The following is a 25960-nucleotide window of genomic DNA, read 5'->3' on the forward strand; positions in this document are numbered from 1 at the left end:
ATATATATTTTTCGGTGCAAATCTGCAATTTTGATTATTAAAATCACGACTTTTAATATGGGTTTCTTATTTTCAAAAGGTGATCCATCACAAAATTTGTCACTAAAAATGATCGAGAAAAGTAGGCCATAACTGTATAATTTAAATTTAATTATTTTTTTGCCTAAATTTAAAGCATATCATAGTACAAAGTCTAATGAGACATCTCAGAGACTTATGTGAGACGTCTCAAGAGATGTCACATAGACCATTTTTTTGGACATAGTGACATCTCAGAGAAGTCTCAGAGATGTCTCTGAAGCTCTCAGAATGTCTCTGAGTCGTAACATGTGATATTCAAGACGTTTCAGAGACGTATCTGAGACGTATTTCTGCTATGTGGGTTGTGACCAAACTAAAATTGGAATGATGTTTTGGAGTAACTGATTGCAAAAACTGAAGAAATTTGCTAACATCATCTACACACTTTTCTGTTTAATCATTTATCGTCCATTAACAAACTCAACAGCGTAATTTCTACACATGTAAAAACTATGTATTCTAAACCTGTCTTATCAATTACCTGCCTGCACACTTTTTTCCACGCTGTTTTCTGTATTAGGTACCTTACCTTAGTCATGATGACATTACTTTAATCTTGACATGAAAAGTAACTGAGACATTCACATTCACAGCTAAAGTACCACAAATCTAATACAAACTCCACTGCCAAGTAAACCTATATATTAGCAACATCCTAACAAACAGCAGAAGAACTACAGTTTTACACAATGCATTCATTCAATTTTTTAAAAATTGTATGCAGAACACAAATGTCATTTTTAAATTATTCACTCAGTGAACTTGGCTACAAAATTAGATTTCACACTTTGAATCAGCCAAAAAGTTATTCAAAACAGTTAGATGGCAACATATCTCTTCAAAAAAAAAACTTTATAATTGTTCAAATATATAAATGTTATAGCTTTATGAACTAATAAGGCCATTAATGATTACTTCGTCCAATGAGTAGTACATAGTGTACATGCATATCCTAAATCATCATATACATCGTCATCACTGAGTAATGGTAATATCAGCAATCCATTTATGTAATGCAATAAATTATGTGAAGGAAATTGAATAGAAATGTATGTATGAAGCAAAAACTTTCAAGGAAGCATTATAAATGGTTCAAAAAGGAGAGTTTTTTTTTAGAAATAGGTGGTTAGACAATATTTAATTTTGAGAAAAGTCAAGATGAATAAACTGTTATCATCAAAATTTTGAGAGCATTAGAATTTCTAATGAATTAGGAACGAGGCATAAAATACAGCATGGCTGCATATTTTCATGGTATGCGCATTTCATTGTCTCAGAACATCAAGACTACAAGGATCATTAGTTTAGTTTTATCAAGTATCATTAAATTCATTTATTACCATTGGCATGGCTTAAAAGTCAATGTCACAGCTTCTCCAGAAAGATTTTGAGCTAAATTTAGCTAGCTGGATAGTGTGACTTAGATAGATATTTAAAAAACATTGTATGGATATAAACCTATTTCATGAATAACGCCAGGTCCTCTCCAAAGACAGACTGATGACATGATCACTATCCCTAATCCTTCACGATCCCGTGATTTCAGAGCTTCATTAAATATCTACTGCATATAGGCATATTTACCAATTCAAACTAAATATATAGCGATAGACAAGTTTCATATGATTTAGTTTAACTAGTGGGAATACACTTGCTGATGGAGTAATAATACAGGCTTTAAAAATTCTTCAATTCTTTTCTTCATTAAAAATTGCAATGGTGGTGAGCAATAGCTCTTATTTGACATGCTCTCTACTTGATATTTTTGAAACACACCGGTGAGTGTAAACCAAGGGTGACCCAATAAAGGTTGGCATTACATTGGCTGTTCTCCGCAAGCCTACTGTGGTGAGATGATTAAAGGGGATAATAAAAGCAGCTCAGCAAATGTGTACATGAATATTCTCAAAACATCATCTTATTCAGAGAATACTAATAAAACCAGCACCCAACTGACATGCAAAACTGATATACGTCAAAAGAGACATGCACAAGTCTGCATCAGCCTAGAGAAATAAGTTTCTATTCCCCACCTATTTGCAAAATATTAGCAATACTATGACTGCATAATTACTTAGAACTTCATAGGTTAATGCAAACATTGCATTTCAAAATTATAATAATAATTTGATTATTTTACAATGAGATGAAATGCGAGTCAACGACACAATAAAATTTTTAGGGCTGTACAACAATCACATATGTTAAAATACCACCACATTCACCAACAGATCTTAGATCAGTCTGTCTATCCACGAGCTGAAAAATTAATAACCTCAACAAGGGTGGCCTGACAGATGGGCTGACTCAGTTCACTTTTAATACCAGTCTGAAAGAAGGCTGTGGCAAGGAGATATTTTCTGGGGTACTTTTGAGGGGAGGGCAAGAAGAGCATGCTTAAAACTATATCACCCAAGCATTTCAGGGGAGATTACCTCCTAGACCCCCTTCACACAGCTATGGCCTTGATCAGAAATCTCAGACTAAACATAAGTGTATGGTCTGGTATTTGGAGGAGCAACCAACGGCTAAGGTAATTTGTCTCATGAGAGAAGGTAGAGTGGAGAGAACCCTAGTCAAAATGAATGGAGCTAAGGGCTAAACATCCCATCCAAGGAGCTGTACTTGAAGTGCCCTCTACAAAGCTCTCAAGCAGAGATCCAGCAGCCGCTGTCAAATCCCTACCACAACCAAGATTTGAACCGGACCCACCAAGTGGGAAGCTAGAACTCTATCCACCACAACGACCCAATCCTATGCATCAAATGGGCTGCAGAGAGTCAGGAAGGCATCCAACTGACTGCCACAGATGCACATTTCCTAACATGCTGGTGGAATCAGAAGGAAATGACAGATAACAGATGTCATATTGCTATTAAGGGAAGAGAAAGAAAGGGTGGCAAGAGAAATAGCATCTGCATTAGCCTTGGTGCCTGGAACTCTACAGCCCAATTTGAAACTAAAGGATGGAGTGCTGTGATTAAATTGTCCTTAATGCGGTGCCTAAGAAAGGATCAACATTTCTCAATGAAATCTCTGGCAATGCCGGGATTTGAACCATCATGGGAAGCCGAGAATCTAGCCATTATAAAAACTCTCCCCACAAATTTTCTTTTTTATTTGCCTGTGAGTACTAAGTAGGGTAGGGATGCTGTAAAAGGGAAGAATTTTATGTAAGAGGCGAAGGTGTAGATGGAGAATAGGATTTGCAGATAAGATGTAAAGAAATAAGCCTTGTGGTGAATTGAAGATGGAAGTTTAATGTGAGAGGTCAGAGAGGCCAGGGTATTTCTCAAAATACTCCATTTCAAACTAATTTAAGTAAAATACCTTTAATTGCCTTTTTATATTATTCTCATCCATGGAAAACAAAATTAGGTAATAGGTAATTTATATGTGTCAATCAAGCTGGTGGTCAAGAGATTGGATTTTGGTAAGGATATTTTGATAGTGAAGGTGTAAAACCACAAGGATAACCACACTCATTCTCAATTTTCTGATAAACTTAACTAAAACAGATTTTTGCAATGCTACCAAATGATTGGAAAAGTTGGTTCTCAACGCCATGGTACCCTCTAAGCATTGCAAAAAAACTCCCAATACGTATAAAATGTAAAATTTCAATAGTACCAAGGAAATCAAACAATTGATGTAATGTACATACCAAAAGAATTTAAAGACAAATATTATGATGAAAAATCTACATCATCATTATTCTCATTTCATAACTCACGGAAAACAGACTGAGCTGAGATTGTTTGGAAAACATCACCCGCTGAATAATTAGAAGAAATAATAGGAAAAATGAAATTAATATAAATCAATTTTAATCCTACTAATGCACAATAGAATTTAATCCAAAAATGAACAGAGGAGAGCAAAAAAGGTATAACTGAACATCATTGTACATGCATGCCTAAAAACATATGATTTGAGCAAATAAGATCTCAAACAAAAGTTTGCACTGAAAAATAATTAAACAATCAACTTTGAAACAGAATGCCACAGTATTTTCTCTGCAAGCTGTTGATGGCCTTCATTAGGGAAAGATATAAGCTTCTTTTCAATATTAAGATAACAAAAATCATTAACATGCATGCCTCAAGAAATAAGATAAAATTGTAAAACATTCATAAATACAAATTAAATAACAGCAATATAAAACTCACTCTATCACAGTTAGAAGAAGAATTGAAAAAAAAGAGAGTTCAACCAAGTTATGAACATGGAAATTTTAACAGAAGGCTGAATATACATGACTGCATTGGCATCAAAGTAGCCAAAAATCAAGTCATGCTCTGAAAATAATGAAGATCCAATATGCTTACAAAGATAAAAATTCACCAGTGATAAGCTCAAAGATTTTGACAAACATGGTGAAAAAATTGAAGAAGCATTATTTCCATTAATCACGTTGATGTTTTGCTAATACTTGTCTCACTTTGAAGCCCATGCCTAAGTATGGCTCAAGGCAGTAGCGAATCCAGGATAGGGACAAGGGGGTCTAAGTATGTAGTAAACCCCCAGAAGTATTGCGGGTCTGAACAAAAATTACCATTCTATCTAATATAAATTGGATGTCCAAGAGGGGACTATAGCCCCCTTAGCCCTTCCCCCCATAGATCCGCCACTGGCTCAAGGTGCATACTTTTCCTCAACAGCAATTGCCCAAGCAGCGCTAGTGTAGAAGTGATTTTGTTGGCACATATTTCACCACATTTTTTCAGGCATAGGCTCCCTGGATATTGGCTGTGCTCTCTTTTCTGTCTTCTAAAGGGAAGGTGCAGCAGAATTTAGCTCATAAATGAACCAATGGTCAGCACATAGTGAGCAATTCATTAGGGACCAATTCTGGTGAAATGACAGACAAAAACCTTAGATCTTCTATTGAACAAACTCAAAATTCAAGGGACTAAAGTGCTAAATAATGTAAGGAACTATTTTAGAAATTACATAGGTCGCCAAGAGGCTCAATAACATTTGAAAGTCAAATGTAGTGTGTACCTGCAGCATATAAATATTAAATGGTACACAATTATGCACCTATAAACTATGCAAAACCAAATCTTATCAAAGTATGCCCATGCAAGGTGATGAAATTACACATGCCAGCTTAATTACCTATTCCAAATTTAAATCAATATTTTTGAAAATAAAAATAATCCTACCAAATGGCACAACGAACTGAGACTAATGGGAAAATAATTATTCTAGCTCCCTAATAGCTTTATTTTCATACCTAGCAGAAGTAAATTTTATGTGATGATGATTAACTCTTTCATGCCTATCAGTTGCTTTGGCCAACGAAGATTTTTCTTCGCAAACAAATGAATGCAGGCTATAGCCGACGAGGTTTTCCAATGCAAAAGAATAAATTTGAGATATTCACAACAGAAAGGATGGGAAGTGACTGCATCACAAACAAGAGTGTGCCTCCACTCCACAGGAGGTATTAGAGGCCCACTCCGTAGGACCTGTACATGACCCATCCACTCATTTTCCATCACAATAAATTTGGGGTTGACAAATACAGTATATTCTGTTTAATGGGTCCATAGGTTACTTGGGGCAGCCGCTTATTTGGGACAGATCTTGAAGAACAGAACCCAAAGAGGAATATACTACAGTATTCTCCGCTTAATTGGGACAGCATGCCGCTTTATTGGGCCATGAGTCGGCGACATAGACTCTATACTCGCGACGAAATTAAAATTTTTTGTTTCCAGAATACAATTTTTTTATATTTTCCTCCCTTGATTTACTCTTTATTTTTCACAAATGTTCCTATTCTTGCCTTATTTTGAAAGCTATTGTTGTTATACTATCCCCAAGAGGATAGGACTTTTCTTTTATAGGACTTAGTAAAAGACATTCATTCAGCGTTGCCTGAGGCTGTGAAAAATATTTTTAACTAAATTGTTATAATTCTTAAAAATCATTATAAATTAACTAAACTCGCTGATTTATTAATCAATTATTAGTTTAATGAACTTATGTTGCATTATAAACATTCTTTAATCTTCTTTCTATCATTTGAACGTTTGTTTATGCCCATAGTTTGCCTAATTGGGGCAGCCGCTTAATTGGGGCAGAGTGCACAAGTCCAGATATGTCCCAATTAACCGGAATCTACTGTAGTATTGAAGTATTGGTAGTGTTTTTATGAGCAAATGCTTTACACATAAATAAAAAATTAAAACATGGAAAGGACCAAATTGGTTTACAGTGAGTTCTTACAATTTTCAATCGAAATTCTTGCATGCAATCTTGCAGAGTTCAATGATTGAACCCAACACAACAGAATAGTATTATTATCAAAATTTTTATGATTGCAATCAGAATAAATGTTCTTTTAACTATATTTTTTACAGTAATCTTATTTCTAAATTTATTTATTTTCATGTATCATTACATTTTCCTACTAATTTTTCTCTAAAATAAGAGCTAAAATTTTGGCTCTCTTGGGAAAATAATATACCTTTAAAGAAGGCTGGTAAATATGGTTTTTACCAAGGTTAATAATTTACAAAAACATTAGGAAATTCTTGTATCACTTAATAATCACGCTAAAATTTTGTTTTAAAAATTGATTGCACAGAAAAACACAAATACAACATGCTAAAACTAAAAAATCATGGACTAGTTCAACAAATTTTTGTTTGAATAAAACTGCCATATTGTTACCACCTATTCATGCCGCAAAAAAGTCTGCTCATTCATAGAAGGTTTGAAGCTAAGTGACCACCATCACACTGAGTTGGGTCCTCAGATGGGCCCACACAGTTCTATGCATCTCGAGAGATCCCTACAGAGAGGCAATAAAAGTTTGGATGACGCCTGTCACTGGGAAAGCATTTTCCTCCGCAAAGCTCGGGTGCAAAGTCATCCTATTCCTATAATTTACACTACATTTTTTCGATAAATTCATAAGCAAAGCAACGTCAATCACCTGAAATTAACTAAGTAAAATTAATGCAAATTTGAATGGTACCAATTGTATTAATATTTGATTCTCACTTCTTCAGACATTTGTACCGGTTTACTGCGTATAGCTCCTACAATAGTATGTGCACGGCATCCCATGTTTTCTCATAAAAATGAGGAATTCTCAAGATAGTAAGTTCTTAATTCTAGAGGGGTCACTATAATGCACTCCATAATCAACCCTAAAACGTTGTTTGTATTTAATGAGACAGCTTCAACATCCACGTGCCTATGAAGTAAGCACTCAAATATGTGTGTTTTGCTACCTCAACATGTATATATTCCTTCAATTCCATATATTGAAATCAACTGGGTTGAACAAAAGGAAACAGATTCAAGAAAAATTATTTTTGAAATGAATTAAGCATAGTAATTTCAGATAAACTAATTAAAAATACATATTGTTCATCTTAAGTCGTCAACTTAAACATTATATTGATAGCTTGCTAAGAATATGGCACATACATTTTCCAGCAATATAATTGTCTGCCTTAAGAATATAATATGTATGAAACAAGAAATGGCAACAGCACTTTTGTTTACTGGAAACAAAGAATTGGGTACATAACACAAAATATTACAGAGCTGGATTGCATATGTAAAGAGGTGAAACTAACATGGACTCAATATCAGTAAGACTAGACTAAGAGAGGCCTCATGAGAGGAAATGTAACTCAATGAAGGGTGGATCAAAGAATGCAAAAATTAGTGCAATGATGGCTCTTTCAAATAAATTGACTTCAATTTCAACTTAAATACGCTGATATTTTTGTTCATGCATTTGGAAAAAAATAATACGAAATTTCTCAAATGACTGTCAAATGCTAAATCAAAAATATTCCTATTTAAAAAAAATAAAAAAAATAAATGAATTTTCAAAAGCTCTTCAAGTACTAATACATATTACTTCCACATGTATTTGCAATAATTTTTATTCTTTAATCAATACGTTCGCTCAACTACGTATTTTCACCGAGTTGAACATGATGACAAATTCAGTGAATCAAAATATGTGTGAATGCATGTTAGCTAAACACTTGAAATGAAATGAGACAGGAACTACCCTTTGATTATCCGATTTGTTATGTCTTACTGATAATCGCATAGATTTATATTATTAGAAAAACTTATAAGATGATACTTCTTCAAAAAATAAAACCTATCCCAAAAATTAGGCCTTGGAAATATGTAGTCACAAACGGGTAAGAGAAGCCAAAAGTGAAAAGGGAAAATGTCCATGATAGTAGAAAATGAGCAGCGACCCAACACACAAGAATGAAGCAGCCCATACAACAAAAAATATTCACAGAGATAATTATGGCCTTTACTGTATCTCATTTCAGTCAAGTCAATTGTGATGTATTAATTAACTGGAACCTTTCGATGTAGTATCCTACACTGATGGCTAAAACTTAAAATTTTGAAAGATGGAAGATAATTAACTACTTAAAAACTTAAATAATGGCTTCAGGAATGTTACCTTTGAGTAAATTTCATTATAAGTAGGGAAAAAAACGAGTCATTTTAACCAAGGGCTGCCGCAGTACAATTCTCTTAAAGTTATGGAAATTTGTAGGCTTTACAAAGCAAAATGGTCATCAACAATATATCATATAATCTTTGTTAAATATAACTTTCACTAAAAGTTTCAAAAGTATGTATTAAATGTAGAGGTATAGACACAATTTGCGGCAAAAGGAAGCAAGTAAAAATCCTTATCTACTGAGCATATATAGCACTGACACATGAAATCCTTTTAAAAGTCCAGATGCTAAAACCTTTCAATCACAAGTGTATGTATGGTATGCATAACAAACTAGGTATTATTAGGCCATATATGAGTATCATTCTGCAAAAATTGATAGTTAGCATCACTATTGACATTCCTGCAAGATGAGCAATGGCACTTGAATCTATAGAGTCCAACATTACATAAAAATGAGTAGCACTGAATACTTCACAAATAGGATTCTCTGTCCCATTATTTAAAAACATAATTTCTTTTAATTCTTGCAAAAAATTCTTTCGGTAATCAGGCATGTTACATAAAATATTTTGCTCTTAAAATGATTCAACAAACTATAAATGTGACAAAAGCTTCATCACATCAATAATATAAATATGCTTGTTAACATCCATGGATTTCAACTGGAAATACTACAAAATAAATCACATACTTAGATGTTTTTATGCCTCTTTCATCAACATTACAGGCATAGAGAACCACTTCTCGGATAATTATCCCAAAAATTCCTTCTCAATCAAACATATCAATTGATACTTCACAGAATAGGGAACAACATGTTCTTATTAATCAAATACATAATTGCAGTTCATTCAATCATGGTTGCTATCATATTTACATGTAATAATTTCTCCTCACCACTGAAGGAAAAACTACAAAAATACATATGCAATGGCATCTAAATACACTGAATCAGACTTTAAAGGGCCAGTATGATGGCCCACACAGTGAAGTGTTCTTTTCCTCAATTTACGCCTATTCACACATGAATTGACTCTAGTACAGACATTTGTCCTACGGTGCTACACTTTAACGCATGCTTTGTTTTCAATATCCATTTACCTTACGATGAAACCGACATCAATCCAACAACTATTAAATGTCCATCCCGAGTTGGCAGAAGGAGATGAGTATTTCCATTTGCGACAGCAACTGACTCAATTGGTATGTGAAGGGGAAGTTCAAACACTGGCTTCAGCCTGATCAAATAAGAGGGAATGTTTATTAAAATTCAAGAGTGAATTGGAGAAAGGTCATCTTTTCAAATTTCATCATTCATGTAAGATGAGGAACGATAATCCTCAGAAAATAGCAGACAGGAGTGACTACTTTATTTATTTGTCCTTAGATACACACTTGCTCAAATATGGGATACCTCATAAATTCCATCTGTACAGGAAACTCTAGATTATACAAAGTCATTCAGACAAAAAAAATTGATTGGAAAAATTATTTGTGATATCAAATAATGTTTTTTTTCTACAGTTTGTGCTTACAGAATTGCTTTAAACATAATGGGATATTACACAAGTTAGTATTCTACAATAAATGCTTTTGCAGTAGATTTAAAGTCATAAATTATCGTGACATATGCAATCTCCCGTGGAGTTGAGAAACCAAAGAAGATTTCATCTATATTCAACCTTGTATTAGGTAATCAACAATATCCCCATCATCAGAATTCCAGCATAACTTTGAAAAGTGAGCAAAATATACATTGGACTATTTTATTTAATAAACAAAATTTTAGAATCATTCCTGAAATACAAAAATTATATCGACTAATTTAAGGTCCTCTCCTGTTCAAAAAATGTTGTTACCCTTGAGACACAATTAGTAAGTCCTGAATTGACAACATGGTGAAAATGCAGCAGACACCCCTATTCCAGGGCCACAAATGCTTGTACGCCCACTGCCTGATTAAGGTCCTATGCAAGAAAGGACCCAGAGGAGCTTTAAGATGTATGCCAATAAAGAATTATTTTCAAGTCAAGTGTACAGCATTTTTCCAGTTAAGAAGCAAAAATAGCATCACAAATTTCTAGGAGTTGATGACCTGAAGATATTTTGCTTTAGATACTTTCAATTTTAATCAATTCAATAGGGAAATCAATTTTATTATTTATTTCTATTTATTATTTTGTGTTCCTCCTCTACCTTGCTGACCACCATATGTTGTAGGCATCCCTTTCCCTAGTAGGGCATTCAACCACCTGCATTTTATAATGTCGCTTTCACAAATGCCCAAAAATTGTTCCCCATGTGACCATTTAACAAAAGACTCAAACATGATCAGGACACTGAAAAAGATATTTAAAGCTACAAAAGGAGAAGTTTATGAGTGGAATCCCATTCTGACATGTTCATCCTTGGTTGACTGCCAGTTCTTCTGCATAATTTTCATCTTCCGGTCTTTCCGTCCAATATAAGATATGGTTAAAAAATACACAAGGAAAAAAACTGCCATCCAAAATACTATGTCATTAATAGTTTTGTTGCCAAGTTTTTCACACTTTTTTTTGTAAAGATGAATATTAATTCTTTCTGGGGACTGAGGAGAAAGTTTGAAATTTCTAGATACAGTAAACTCTCGTTTATAGGGAGCAAGATACTACAAAATTTTCGGTAAAATGTTGAGAAATTGTAGTCCTGGCAAAAAGCCTATGGTAAATACATGCTGCTATTCAAAAATAGTATGAAGTTTTGAAAATACTAATTGTTTAAAATTACAAATAATGGGCTCAGTCCTGAGGAGCAGATGGATTTCGTTTATACGAACTATGGCAAAAAATTGGTCAACAAAACTAATAGCTAGCATAACTAATTAAAAAGATCATACATTTACCTAATAATACAGAGAAAACAACAAATATCAACCCACGAAGGCTATTTAGGAAATGGGCTAAGACCCTTTTTTCTTGTTACTGAGTGATAGAGGGCGACATAAATAGCAGTGGCTACAAAACCCTAGGGCAGGCTCGCTAGGTTACTCTCCTGGGCCGAGGTCTGGAAGCGTTAGATTATGACCTCTGCACCGCAGAAGGGGGAGGACAGGAAGGAGAAATGAAGGAGGTGCCGCCGTGATAGGATCTCGACGACGCCTCCTGGGATGGGATTGGAAAGGAAGGGATGGGATGAGGAATCCCGCACCGCCACAGAGGCGGGTGGGTCCTACTACCAGCGAAACCTGGAAAAACCATTACTGTGCCAGCGATTTTAAAGGATTATCCTATGAGGAAGAATAATGCAACGATCAAATCGCTAGATCGACATAAATAGCAGTTAGGCCGGCTGCCGTTAAAATTCCATGGGCGTTGGAAAAAAATATCTATCTTATGCCTAAATAATAGTTGCTATTTGCTACTGGCCACAAATTTCTTGGGCATTACTACCTAATAAACATACACATACTATTTAATACCATTCATGGGAAAAAGGTTTTGTTTCACATCATATTTCCAGCTTACCTAATGAGGCTCCTTAGTGTTAAATCACCAGCATCATCAGTGGTGATCACATGACTTTTGTAGTTCTGATTCCCTCCTATTATTGTTAATCCTGTTACCCTTCCTGGTACAGGTTCTGAGCCAAGGTGATGACCATTCACAGTATAAACATGAAGAGAACATGATCCCTGAAGTTAAATAAGCAAATTTTAAATTAATGTTATCCTTGTATACATATTTGAAAAACAACAATCCCATTTTTTTCCAAACTTATCCGTAAGTAATTACCTTTTCCCTTGTAGCAAATGCTACATGCCCATTGTTGGAAATTGCAATGTGCATTATTTCTTGACTTAAATTTTCGATGCACTCCAAGGGAGGAAACGTTCTGAGATACTGGCCCTCTTGTATCGTGAAAACATTTACTGTACCGTCCTGGAGAAATGACAAATTGACAGGATTAAGGGACAAGAACTAGCAATACAAATGCAGATAAAAGCATATAGACTCACAGACACCAATACTTTATATCAGCACAAGGCTGAAAGAGTCTGAGGTGTCATACATGTATGTAGCAACCTTAAATGGTGCCATTATCTTTCATACATGAAAGATGAGGCACATCTCCAAGAAGATCTCCATAATCCAGGGAAATAAATGCATATTTTGCATTGCAAAATCATGGAACCTCACAATCTTGTAGGTTTTTTACTTAGAAGTACATATAATTATCGACGACGACTCGAAATTATTTTCGTGCTTAGATTGTATACGACTGATATACCACTGTGCGGACAATCCGTGGATTCGCGACCAATGCACATGAATGCGCATATAATGTGCATTTCATGCTATCAGGTGCTGCTTGGGTATTGTTGCAAAGGGGGCCTTGCTGATTTTTTATGCTAATGTAACTAACTCATGATTGAGAACTAATGACTGAGATTGTAAGGAGAATTGCATAAAAAAGCAATAATAAATTGATTGGATAATCATGGAGTTTCACTACCCATGATTTCACCACCCATCTCCACATGCACTGAAGAGTACAATTACAAGAAGACATCAATTACATAGTATGTACCTTGTGTTATTTTTTCAAAACTTAGACTTAGACTTGTAAAGACTATGCAAGACATCAAGGATCTCCATATTAATAAAATACAAGGCCACAAAAATATTGACACAAAAAAGTGTAAAACACATATGTAATATCATAAATTTACCACGTATGCATGTTGACAATCACCTATATGAAGGCTTCATGTAAAAGAAAGCATGACATAAATGGGAGACTTGGAGGCATCACACCACATCAAATAAGCAGTCAACCACTTGAGCACTCCTCCAGAGTGTCTAACACAATATCAGAAACTCATTTCTGAGTATAGTGGTTAAAGAACATTGAGAAAGGCATAATTTATGCACAAACATCAATAGCGTGGTTCCTCTGAGTATTCTATTTACACTTATGACCAATGAGACTTTGAAGAACTTATAAAATACATAGAAGCTTCATACACGAATAGATGCAAAGGATGAAAGTCACAGTGAGTAAAAGCATTTGGCTAGGCCAGAATTTGACCCTGAGCCTCCAAAACATATTAATTATGTATGAATTAGTACTAAATTCATTTGTAAAATTCAAAACTGTTCAGAGAAAAATATATCAGAACTGTGCAAGAAACACATGCATTCGGTAACAGAGTTCAAAGGGTTAAAAATTGATAGAACTAACCACAGAGCCGGAGGCTGCAATATCCAACTGAGTCAAGATGGCTACACAGGTGACGGGAGCATCGTGACCGTGCAGCGTGTGAACAGGGACCAAAGCACCTCCACTGATGCCCGTGCTCTGACCCATATTTGTGGTGCTGCCACCTCCAAACGGACCTCCACCCCCAATGTCCATTCCACCACTCGATCCCGAACCTATGTTGCCACCGACACCAAAACCACTTATGTCCCAAACCACACACGTGGTGTCCCGAGAACCCGTGATTAGGTAAGACCCACACTCGTCCAGTGCGACACAGGTGACCAAATCTGTCCCCAAATTAAAGCAGAAGTGTTAATAGTATATATTTGTAGAGTTTATAAATTTGAAACTAAAACATTGCTACGTATAACAATACGTAAATTATTTTTATATTTCAATATTATATCCATTTTAATTTCAAGCCCTGTAAAAAGAAAATAAATTTCCAAAATGCTGGCAAAACATTGCATTAAAATTTTTTCAACACAATATCTACACTCCAAGAAACTCATTAATATTAAATAAGACATTATGAAAAGAAAAAAAACTAATTTTACAAAAATTATCGACCCATGGGATAAGATTAGGCCTGGGTTTAAAAATTCATCTAACTCCCTATTAACACATTCAGTGCGGAGCACGTGAATTGACATGGTCCCATCCAAGCCGACATACAGAGCACGTCAACTAACGCGCTTTGCGGGTCGGGCTGGGAGCCATTTCTCCACCTCCGCACATGACTAAAATCCACTTCTGAGTCTTTCGATCGTGTGTATGGCCTTCAGCAAGCTTCCCTCTTTCGAACCGTGTTCGGCATTTGTAAAAAGCAGTATTTGAACGGAAGTTATGGCACTGAAACCTAATCTAACAACATCTAAACAGCTAAAACCTCACAACAAATGTTTTTGAAACTCTGCATGAAACAAGTAATTTTTGCAGCCACAAATGTGAGTGCAATTATACATCAAGAGTGAAATTTACCGTGAAAAAAATTTTGGCTCAGCCAAGATTCGAACCCAGACATTCTGGTTTTTTAATAGTGATAAAAGTAGGGCTGTTCTTTCCAACAGTGGCTTAGTGAGCATAACCTCCATCTCCAGTGCTAAGTGTGGAATTGAGACTTCAAAATATGGTTTGGTTATATGTACCACGTAAGGAATTCAAATCAGAAAAGATGGCTGAAAATTTGGGACATACAGTTTGGAATCCAGGCTGAGCCAAAATATTTTTTCATGGGGAATTTCACCCCTGGTATTGAGGAAAGATGTCTACTTGAGGTTAGTTAGTCAGAGGAAAAATAATGTGGCGTTGCATACAAAATAATGAAAAGAGGACACATAAAATGGAAAAAGAAATTGAAGTGCTTAACCACATACGGGGTTCTCCCTTATGGATGTGGATTTATGGAAGTAGCCTCAATTTACTCACCAAAGTGACGAATAGCATGAGCAATGGTTTTATTTCTTGAGAGACTGTATACATGAAGACTTGAATCCCAATGGCCAACACTGAAGAGCAGCTTCCCATCATGAGATACAGCAAACATTTGGCTGCTCAACGTTAGTCCAGGATGGAAAGTGCTTGGGAGTTTCCGCCTATATCTAATGATTGATGATGAAAACATACAACATATGATCACATTTTCCACTTTATTCAAAATAGATTACCATAAATTACTTGTACAACGAATATTTCCTACGATTAAATTCCACTTTGAAACATTCAGTACAGATCAATGGCGACATTCTGTGCCTATCCAGCCGACCACATCATCACATCCCATTAATTTGGTCACATCAATTGAAATATGTATTTGTTTTATATTAAAAAATGAATTACACAATTACTTTGTGTTTTCATAGTATAATATTTTTCGTATGGTTAATAATTCATAAGTCTGCCAAACAAGCGGCAGGCTATAAAGACAAAAAATTGAAAGAACTTACTTATTGCTGTTGATAGAAGGATCGATGTCAAAATTAAAGTTCAAATTGCTGCTTGATGTACCATGAGGAACCCATGAATGCACTCCAATAATACCAGATCGAGTTACAGTAACCACATTATCAGGAAGACTTGTTTGTAAAAAGCTGCCTCGTGGTGGAGATCTCGGTGTGCTCACAAATACCAGCGGATCATTTTCATTTGATACCTACAAATAAAAGTGAATAGTAAAAACGAGAATACTCACATAATGTTTTCTATGAACCATGTATCTTTAGCAACTTCATGAATCTTGAGCTTTGTACAATCATGGATCGTTCTAGGAGAGAAATTTCTGAAGAAGCAGGATTGTTAGACACTATGTGACGCAGGTGTAAGAACCTGTCCAGGAGGCAACGACTGCATGATGTGATTCAATGATCACACAGCAATATTCTGCCCCTGCACTGTACGCAATATGTACTTGGAAACAAAATGCACAGACCTCAAGTAAAGACCACTGAGCTTGGTACTCTGTCATACATCATGCAGCCATAGATGCATGGTTCTTAGAAACCAGGGTTTAACTTGACTTAATGCTATGAAAAATGGGTTTTTAGACAAAAGACTCTTCTAGTCCCAAACTTGTATGCCTAAACCCTTTTGCGCGGAATGTTGGGTGGAGCTGAAGGGCATTTTCATGCGCAGAAGACCTGACGTTGGGTATAGCTGTCGTGGAATTTTCAATGCAGACGACCAGACATCGTGTATAGCTGTTGCAGGGGAAGAGAAGTGACTGCTGAGATAGCAAATGTTGAATGCATTCAAGCCTGGCCTAAGAACCAGCTTAACTAGGCCACTCTCGGAAATTAAGCCCAACCCTCCCACTCATTTATGACCATCCTCACCACAGGAATCTGTTGCGAAGTGGTAATATTGTCAACAGTTTTTTCAATGATATATATTGTTGCATACTACAATTTTTTTATACTTTGAAATGAATTCTTCGTTTTGCTCTGTGCATAAGCAATTTCTAAACGAAATTTTAGCATTGAAATAATGGACTTCTGGACTTATAGCTTTATTACCTTGCATTTACATATGTACTAACTTTGTTGTTGTTAATGCTAGAAATCCATTTAAAATTCCACAATGCTTAAAAAATGTTAGTAATTCTTTTAGAAGAGTAAATTGTTGAAAATCAAATACAATGTTTGGTTAGCAAAACACTGGTAACACAATAAGTTGTCCGTGGGTTCGTGCTATGATAGGGTTAGAGGGTCTTGTCCAGTGGCCGGGGTAAGGGACGGATGGATGGAGGTTGAGCTGGGTCCCAAATCTGAGGGACGAAATTACCAGGGTAATTCCACCCCAAAAAAGAGCTTTGTACAGAGATGTTTAAAATATTCTCATGCTAATAGTAGCATTGAAAACATTGCCGATAGGAAAGGGTTAACATAATCTTTTGCGAGGACTGTAGTAAAGACTTTCACACCAAATGTATCGACATACAAGATGCCCATCACTGAAGGAGTACCAATGAGGCAAACATGTAGGCACCTGAGAATATTTCACTCTTCTAACTTTAGTGACTTTTTGAATAAGGCCAAATTATGTAAGTACATGCTTCGCACTTTCAAGAGTAGTCCACCATGCAGTGATAAAATTAGGTGTAAGAACTATGGTAAAAAGAATTTTTAAGTCCAGAACTCCATATAAAATCCCTATGGTGACGTCAGTTTCCGGTCCCCATCCCGCTGGCTGCCTCGGCTCTCGCTCGCTACATCCGGTGTAGATAAGAGCTTCCTCTCTCTCTGAAAGAGTTGAGTGTCACTTTTGACGTCAGTGTTGGTACAACATGCCTAAGTATCGTTCTGTAAGAAGATGGGCTCCTCGGAGACCAGTGGAGAAAATCATCAAGGATTGTACTGTTTTGAAGGCTAATCATGCTGGAGGCGTTAATGTTTGGGTTGCTGATACCATTGGAACACTTTTTGGTTTTAAGTTTACCTTTGCTGTAGGTAATGATCACAATGTACAAGGTTCATATTGGCTTACAATTTGCTTCGCACGTATACCTAACAATGTTACGATGAATATTGGTGGCCTTGAAAGTTTTCCTGCATCTGATGTTTTGTGTTATAAAACAATTCAAATGAATAATTTTCAGTCCTATCAGAAGGAGCATTGTACTACTGTTTCTTCAAATGTATTAACATCTAAGAGGTGTATGAAATTCAAACCTGAAGATCGTTTAATTGTATTTTGTAAAAGTAATTTGACCCCTGATTCTGCTTCCATTGCCGTTTTTGGTGATGTACATTTTTATGTTAAAGGTTAATAAATAGTTTATTATACCATGCGCATAGCGTGTTGTCATTTGTTAATGCGACCAGCGCCATCTTGGATTTTCTGGACTTAGAAAAATTTTCAGTCGTATGCTCCCTAGAATAAATTAGGAGCGTACGGAATTAACGAACTTAGAATGGTCAGTGAGCATATTTCCAGAAAAATATTCAATAAACAAGTCCTTGAGAACGGGATGTATGTTTTCCACCGACATCCCTGGGATCCTTATTGTATGGATGCCATAATGCAAAGCTAAGTCCCACAAATGATAAAAATTACCACAAATGTAAAAAAATATAAAACGCAAACATTAAAATGAAAAAAGGTGAGCTCAATTGACTTACCAGAACAGATACGGAACAGAGTCGCTCGAGATGCAGAGAAAGGTCAGCCCGCTTGATCAGCATTCTTTGCAGTGCTTCTCCAAGAGGCATTCTCTTGGGATGTGGGCCATGCAGAAGCTGCGACGGTGTCTGCCCAAAGTTGTTAATCATACCCTCCACTGCCTCTCTTTCAAAAGAGTTAGCTATCGCATCCAAATCCACCGCACCTTCATAGCTTTGAAAATAAATTGATTAAAGGTTAATTCCTACGCCTCTTTCCAAAGCTTATATCAGCAACATCTACCTGCACCTTACATCCAATCAGATTTGTTTGGAGAATAGACTTCAGTTAAAATTTAAAACTCTATCACAGGGGTCTCTAAATTATGGCTTGTGAGCCAGTTGTGGGCCTGTAAGGCCCTCTTTTCAATCCCATAGAGATCTTTTTGTCAGCAAAAAAATTATGGACATTTACATGAATCCTGCAAAGATCAGCCACCCCTTGTAAAGCCTTTGCACTTTTACCACATGATAATTGAGGCACAGAGTATTGCATTATGTTTCCCAACCAATTATTACATTGTAAAACCTCATTTAAATGTGTAGTTGGCCCCCAAACTGCTGTTTAATATTGATGAAGTCTTCACGGGAAATCAGCTGGGTCAAGATTGACATTGCTGCCAACATTTCAATGGCCTTCTCTGCCATCGTCTTCAGGGCGAATGATGAACCTGGTTAGTGGCAGGCTTATATACTCATATGGGGCGGTCAAGTTGTCTGTGATTGGTCAGTTTTAGGTTGTCTTCCTCCTCTCAACTTTCTCATTCTTTTGATCATGGGATTCCATGTTTTGCTGAGGTTGAAACCCGCGTCTCTATTCACTTATTATTTTCGATTCTTATTTCGACGGCCTCTTTTGTAAGACAGTCGCAATTGCAGAGGATTTTGGTTTCATTGAACTTGATGGTATGATTGTATTTAATGCAGTGGTCGGCTATGACAGATTTCTCTGGGAATCCAAGCCTAATGCACCGTTTGTGCTCTGATATCCTATTTATTTCCCAAATGGGTATATAAGCCTGCCACTAACCATGTCCATCGTTTGCCCTGAAGATGATGGCAGAGAAGGCCATTGAAATGTTGGCAGCAATGTCAATCTTGACCCGGCTGATTTCCCGTGAAGACTTCATCAACAAGATTTGCCAGGAAAGTACTATATCCTTCATGAAAAGGGGGGGAAATTTTTGAAAAAAAAGGTACTAAGTAATGGGTTTTTAACTAATTTTAACACTTTTCATAATAGAAAAATCTTCATAAAAAAAAAATATTTTGTAAATTCATGATTTTTTAATATTTTTTTCCTTTCACGAAGGAAAATAATTGTGTTTCTCTATTTTGGGGGGGGGGGGGGAGGGGGGGTCCGGACCCCCAGGCCCCCCTGGGTATGAGGCATACTGCAATAGCCTTACATTGAGTAATACATTCCAACACCTTACAACAGAGCAATACATATACCTAATCTTCAATTACATAGCAAAAAGGTTAAGTCTGCCATAAGTACTTATTATAACTCTGATTAAACTTCTGATAAATTAACACAACTTATAAGTTTTAGTTATACCTGCAATAATAGAAGACATTTAATGCCTCAACAGCTTTTGGTCCTTTTTGCTTGAAGCCAAATATTAGGTCAATCCATTCATGCAGATGGGCAGACACATACTCAGATTCCTAGAATCGTGAAAAAGAAAGTTTTTAATTACATTATTATAAATCTAAGATAGGGTATTGCTCTTCAAAATAGACATGAGAGGAAATGAAATAAGCTTACCAAAGCATCTCTGTGCTTGTGAATGAAGTCCACAGGATCAGAAGCCCATTTTGGTAATGTGACATCGTTAATTCGCTCCTTTGATCCCTGCAACAGGCCTAGATCAAACCTAGAATATTTGAGAAAAAAGGATATAAGAAAAGCAGATGAAAATATTATTGGCAGGAAACATTATTTTAGAAGATCTCATAGATGAGCCTATTGGATTGGTCACACGTTTACACACAGTATTCATGTGAGATACACAATGGAGAAAAAAATCAAATGAAAAGTTCTCCAAAAAAGGCCATGAGACAATTAATTCAGCCAGGTAACTAAGGACAAATGGAAGAAAAACACCAGGAAACTGAAGAAACCACCTTGGGAGAGGGAAAAAATGTAGGGCTGCAGTAAACCAATCCTAACATTGCAGTGCTATGAAGAAGAATATATTACCCATTATGATTAGTAAGAAATTCTGGCATGTAGAAAAACTCTGGTATTAGTTCCTTTACATCATTTGGGTTGTCCATCAATAGTTTCCAAGTCTGGGGTATGGAATGAAACTGTCTATCGGCTACGTCAAATCTGGAAAATAAAAAAAGTATCACAAAAAATTGACTTCTCCTAAAATACCAGAATTTTGGACCAATACATAATAATTTTATCAACATGTGAGAACACATGATAGATCCATCAAGGAAAGACAGACTTAAAGTTAAAAAAATAAAATATTTCCACAGTATACCTTCCACTCTGTAGCTCAATGTGAAGGGTTGTGAATGGCTCAACTCTGACGAGGTAGTGGAGAACCCCAGCAGAGTTAGAATAGTGAGTGCCGTAATGAAACTTTGCAATAGTCCCTGAAATAGAGAGCAATGCACATCATTAGCAAACAATGTAATGCATCTGATAATTGGTCAACTCAATTCTTGGTTTTTTGTATTCATTTTCACCACCCTGAAGACCGTGAATTTTAAGGATTTTATGAAGTGGAAATCTGACGAATATCAATATTGCCTTGATCGCCATGACTTGGAGAGGGTCAACTTATCCAGGTGGGGCTTGAACCCACAACCTTTGGTTTGGTAGGCAGGGGCTTTACCCCACAGTCACTGATACTGCCCCTAATTCTTCAATGCTAGGTCTAAAATTGGAATAAGGGTTGACAACTTCGAGTGGTAAAATACTGAATCTAATGTTTTAAATTGTAGATACCAGGTTTTGCATTATAACTTACAATAATAATTTTTTAAAAGTATTCATTCAGTGGCATAGCCAGGAATTTTGTTTGGGGGGGGGGTTCCAAAACCAGGGGGATAAATTTTTGGAAACTGGGCACTAAGTAATGGGTATTAAACTAATTTTAACACTTCATAATCGAAAAACTTAATTCATTTAAGACACATGTTGTAAATTCCTTATTTTTCAATATTTTGTTTTCTTTTATGAAGGACAGTAATTGTGTTTCTATATTTTGGGAGGGGGGGGGTCCAGACCCCCCGGATCCCCCTTTGGCTATGCCACTGTATTCATTCTATGAAAAAATATCTAGGAATGCAGGGGCTGGATATTGAACCTGGACCTCCCACATGGGAGGCAAGAACTGATGGGCCAATGCAGCAAGTATTTGTTCTAGCACTGCCGCTATGAAAAATTGTACAAAATACCCTGGGCAATTCTCTTATTTAATATTCCTTTCCAGCTTGGCAAAGGGTGCACAATTATTCATTTCATCAATAAACTCTGATCTATTTTCCCATGTACTTCCTTACCCAATTCTTTCCTGTCTATAACAGTTATCTGTCTCAAGCCCACTTAGTTCTCAATCCATCCAAATCCTTTGCCTCCTTTAGCTGTTTCCTCTCAGCACCTCCTATGCCTAGCACTTCCTCATTCCTTTTTCTCTCCACACTTCTCGCCTCCATTTTCTGCCAGACCTACGACTGTACCCCATCCAGGCTAGTTTTATCCTCAGCATTATGCCACATGATAAATAAATTATGAATAGCCTCAAGAAACTTAGGAGTTGATATGAGTAACACTCGATGAACTGCTATCACATCAGTCAACCCAAAAACCCATCAGTATAAGCTTGTTTATGGATCACCTATCCCATAAAACATGATTCTGTGTGAAGTGTTGCCTATACACTAGGATAATGAGGTAAATTACAAGTCATTTCCATATATTTACGAGCAGTGTAAGGTACTTTATTTTTTGTTATACCATTTGTTTCCCATTATTTAGAAAGGGTGACCAAATATTCATGATAAAAATGTAGCTATTTGATTCTAAACCCTAGTTTAAAACAAAAACTTGTAAGTTGGAACTTATAATGTTATTACCTGATGGATCTTCAAAACTGTCATACTTTGCTTTCACTTCTTCCACATTTTTGGGGTTCACCACTCCGATTGGTTTGGAGAGATCTCTGAAGGAATCTGAATTGTCCAAGTCTAATTTTTCTGATGTATAGTCAGCTAACACCCATGGAAAAACTGGGTATTGAGAGAGATCATTGTATGTCCTCCCAGCAATGGTATTCAGCTAGAAGAAAATGGCAAATATATGAAGTAGAATCAATCAGAATAATCTTGATCAACCCCAAAAATTTAGAATTAATAGTTGACGAACAGGCTTAAGGAGATAGTTAATGATTGTATAAATAATAGGAATTAAAAATCGACAAATATAATGACCGTATTAATTTTTTTCCCATCAAAGATATCTAGAAGGAATGACTTTGATAGGAATAATGAGAGAAAGAAAGATAAAGGATAAGCAAGGAGTTAAAAATGCTAGTTTAGAGAGTTAGATAAAACATAAGGTTTAGATATAACTTCGTAATATAAAGTATGCTGTCAGATATTCAACCTTACCTGCATTAGATAGTCAAAATTGTTGATTTCCCTTGCAACCCACTTCTGAGTGAGACCAGATGCTTTGAGCAAATCTGCTGGAGACCTTGCATGATGAGTTGAAAGATTAGGAGGCCGCAGACTGAGAATGCTTGAGTAGACTTTATTACGTACCTATCGAATAAGGAATACAAGTGAAAAAAAAGCAATGCATCTCATACTCTATATCATTATTGGCTTTAAAGTGATAAAATACAAATAGTTATAATTTAATGAAGGCACTTAAAAGATTTCATTTATTCATTAATGTAAACTAATAAAAAAAGAGAAAAAATTAACCTATGTTTGTTCCGGGTGATTTGCTTTTATGCAGCTGTATTTTTTCAATTTGGCATTTTTAAATATACATTCTACACCCTGAAAACAGCTCTATTTGGCCTTTTTACTATGAATAAAAATGAAACTCCACAAACATTGATCCCCTGACACTTCCCACCTTCCCAATCTGGACTCAAAACTGCAACCTTCACTTTTGCAGGTAATTACTGTACCCCTCCGCCCCTGCAGCAAGCAATACACAGTACCACAATATGTACTTCCCCACTGAATACAAGTAAGGATGACACGTTTTAAGAAAAACTGCATAACAAAGTTCTAAAAGTAGTAATTCATAATAGGTTGCCCATAAAATGAAGATTGAATGTAGACACTCCAATTTTAATATTATGCAATGTAAATCTCACAGTTATTCTTTTCCAAAATGAAATTCAGAGAGATTGCAGGCTATTTCTGGCCGAATTGCTGTCAAAAAGGACCACGAAAACTTCATTCTCATTAGAAATCACTCAAAAATGCAGGTATTATGCAATGCAATTAGATACCACTGAGATGAGAAGTACATACATATATGTCATTTGCATTGTTCAGCATTATTTTTACACCACAGCCACTCTCACTACAATAATATTGATAAATAAATTGAACTAATCAAATTATGCAGTTGAATGGTTTGTTGCAGTGAGAAAAGGGTCAAGGAACACAGCCATGGCAATAGAAATACATACATTGAAGCCTTCATACTTCACAAAGAGAGGCCACTTTTTAAAGTAGCTCCTTCTTTCTGCAACCAAAAACCTAACAGGTGTAAATTACTCCTCCTTTCAGCAACCATCTATAATTCTAGTGATGACTGCATTTGGGAGGCAAACTTAAAATTTTACAAATTAGTAGACATTTACTGCAACTTCCACTGCAATTTCATTTCCAAAATTATTCATATTTGTTCACTATATGTATACTTATATATTTATTCACTTCCCGAGAAGAAGAAATCTGATAATTTTTCTAGGAAAAAATGTAAGGATCAACTCAACACAGATTTTGGTGCTAAATAAAGTATTCTTAATAATCTTACCTTAGTGTCAAAGTTAAGGAAGTAATTGGTCTGATCAGTCAAAAAGAATTCAATTGCACTTCTTCGCAGGTTGTATCTTCGAGGATACATATCTTTCAGCCTTGATATAGGCAACTGAAAAACAAAACAATAATTGTTAATTTCTGCTGCAAACGCACTCAACCATTTGTATTTATTTAAAAGCAAGTTGGCTGTAGCTGTACCATATCAAATTGATTTAATGAAGTCATCAACTTAACTTCACCAATGCCACTAGAAGTTCATGCTATTGGGCATTAAAAATATGGCTAAGTTTTACTAATACACATAAAGCATTATGTCACACTCTTCCATCATTGACTTAACCAAGCTTATTTCCACAAGTTTGCAGGTTAAAAATAAATTATTACATCGCATGGAAATGAATTTGATAACTCACTTTGAAGTCCTGCCTTTCGACATCTTCTTTAACAGGGCTGAGATCAGTAAAAGAAATGTGTGCCGTAGTAACTTCCAGACGGCCTTTCACAACTGACATTAGGGTGACCAAATCACAGTCTTGAGAGATCACCATTTTCTCCTTTCCACTTTCTTTGGCTCCTTCAAGACTAGAAAAATTCACATCCAACAATAAACATTCTATCAATCACTGAACCGTTTAAGTTTTAGCAAAAAGGTTTTTTTCATTTAAAACTGGAATGTGTGGTAAAGAAACAAGAACTTGTTCATCACTCAAACAAATGACAGCCACAGGTTTGATGTGACCAAAATGCATGATCATTCACTCATATATAGAGACACATTAAAAAAATAAATGACCAGTGAAATTGTACAGTGAATATTCACCACTACGCTGCAATTTCACTATTGTGATCATGGTTTTGGGATTTCCACCTTGGAGTTCGATGTGACAGCTTTGCTGGCAATCCTATCTTCAAATCAGAAGTGGAGATAGATGCAAAATAGCCTGCATATATAAAACAAAGAATAGGTCGTTGCAATCCTTTTTTGTACAAGTTTGCTGGCATTGAACCCTAATATTAGGTTGACTTTGAGAACTGGAGAGTGATCTCCAAACAATATAGGTACTGCCAAATCACCTGAGAAGCTATTAATTAAGTCACCAAAATGCCATGAAACTTCAATAGAGAGGATAGCTATTCACTATCATATGCTTGGGGAGACCATTTCATGGAAACTCTCTCAAAACTCAAATAAAACCTCAACCAATCACAGCAAACCTCACAGAAAAACAAACGCAACTACTACCACTCTAGTATATATGTATACCTATAAAGATCCATTTTACTTCATATTCCACTCCTGACCAGAAGATGCTGGTGAGATTGCTGGCCAAAGTGTCATCAATTTGCATCAAACAACGAGGTAAAAGCCATGAAACCTTGATCACACTTACTATACTCACATTGAAAGCTTCCACAAGAATAGTGTCACTTGTGTACAGTGCACTTCATAATCACAACTGCCGGCTATCAGAGGAATTTT

At 35.9% G+C, this 25960-nt stretch overlaps 1 protein-coding gene across 1 annotated transcript in view; it reads right to left on the minus strand.

The window, feature by feature from the left end:
• Positions 1 to 6566: 6566 nt before the first annotated feature.
• The window catches only part of LOC124165820 (neurobeachin-like protein 1), a 34923-nt gene continuing 15529 nt past the window's right edge, over positions 6567 to 25960 (minus strand). Inside the window, exons 3-17 of the mRNA XM_046543345.1 lie at positions 24894 to 25062; positions 24476 to 24589; positions 23083 to 23235; positions 22549 to 22750; positions 20949 to 21063; positions 20657 to 20788; positions 20222 to 20330; positions 20012 to 20121; positions 18412 to 18625; positions 15742 to 15947; positions 15224 to 15396; positions 13775 to 14082; positions 12325 to 12471; positions 12058 to 12224; positions 6567 to 9789 (exon numbers count right to left, since the gene is read on the minus strand). Of these exons, the coding sequence (XP_046399301.1) occupies positions 9654 to 9789; positions 12058 to 12224; positions 12325 to 12471; positions 13775 to 14082; positions 15224 to 15396; positions 15742 to 15947; positions 18412 to 18625; positions 20012 to 20121; positions 20222 to 20330; positions 20657 to 20788; positions 20949 to 21063; positions 22549 to 22750; positions 23083 to 23235; positions 24476 to 24589; positions 24894 to 25062 (2455 nt within the window). The 3' untranslated portion in view covers positions 6567 to 9653. The remainder of the gene's footprint in view (positions 9790 to 12057; positions 12225 to 12324; positions 12472 to 13774; positions 14083 to 15223; positions 15397 to 15741; positions 15948 to 18411; positions 18626 to 20011; positions 20122 to 20221; positions 20331 to 20656; positions 20789 to 20948; positions 21064 to 22548; positions 22751 to 23082; positions 23236 to 24475; positions 24590 to 24893; positions 25063 to 25960) is intronic.

This window comes from Ischnura elegans, chromosome 9 (assembly GCF_921293095.1).
Source record: "Ischnura elegans chromosome 9, ioIscEleg1.1, whole genome shotgun sequence".
NCBI classification, from domain to species: Eukaryota; Metazoa; Arthropoda; class Insecta; order Odonata; family Coenagrionidae; genus Ischnura; species Ischnura elegans.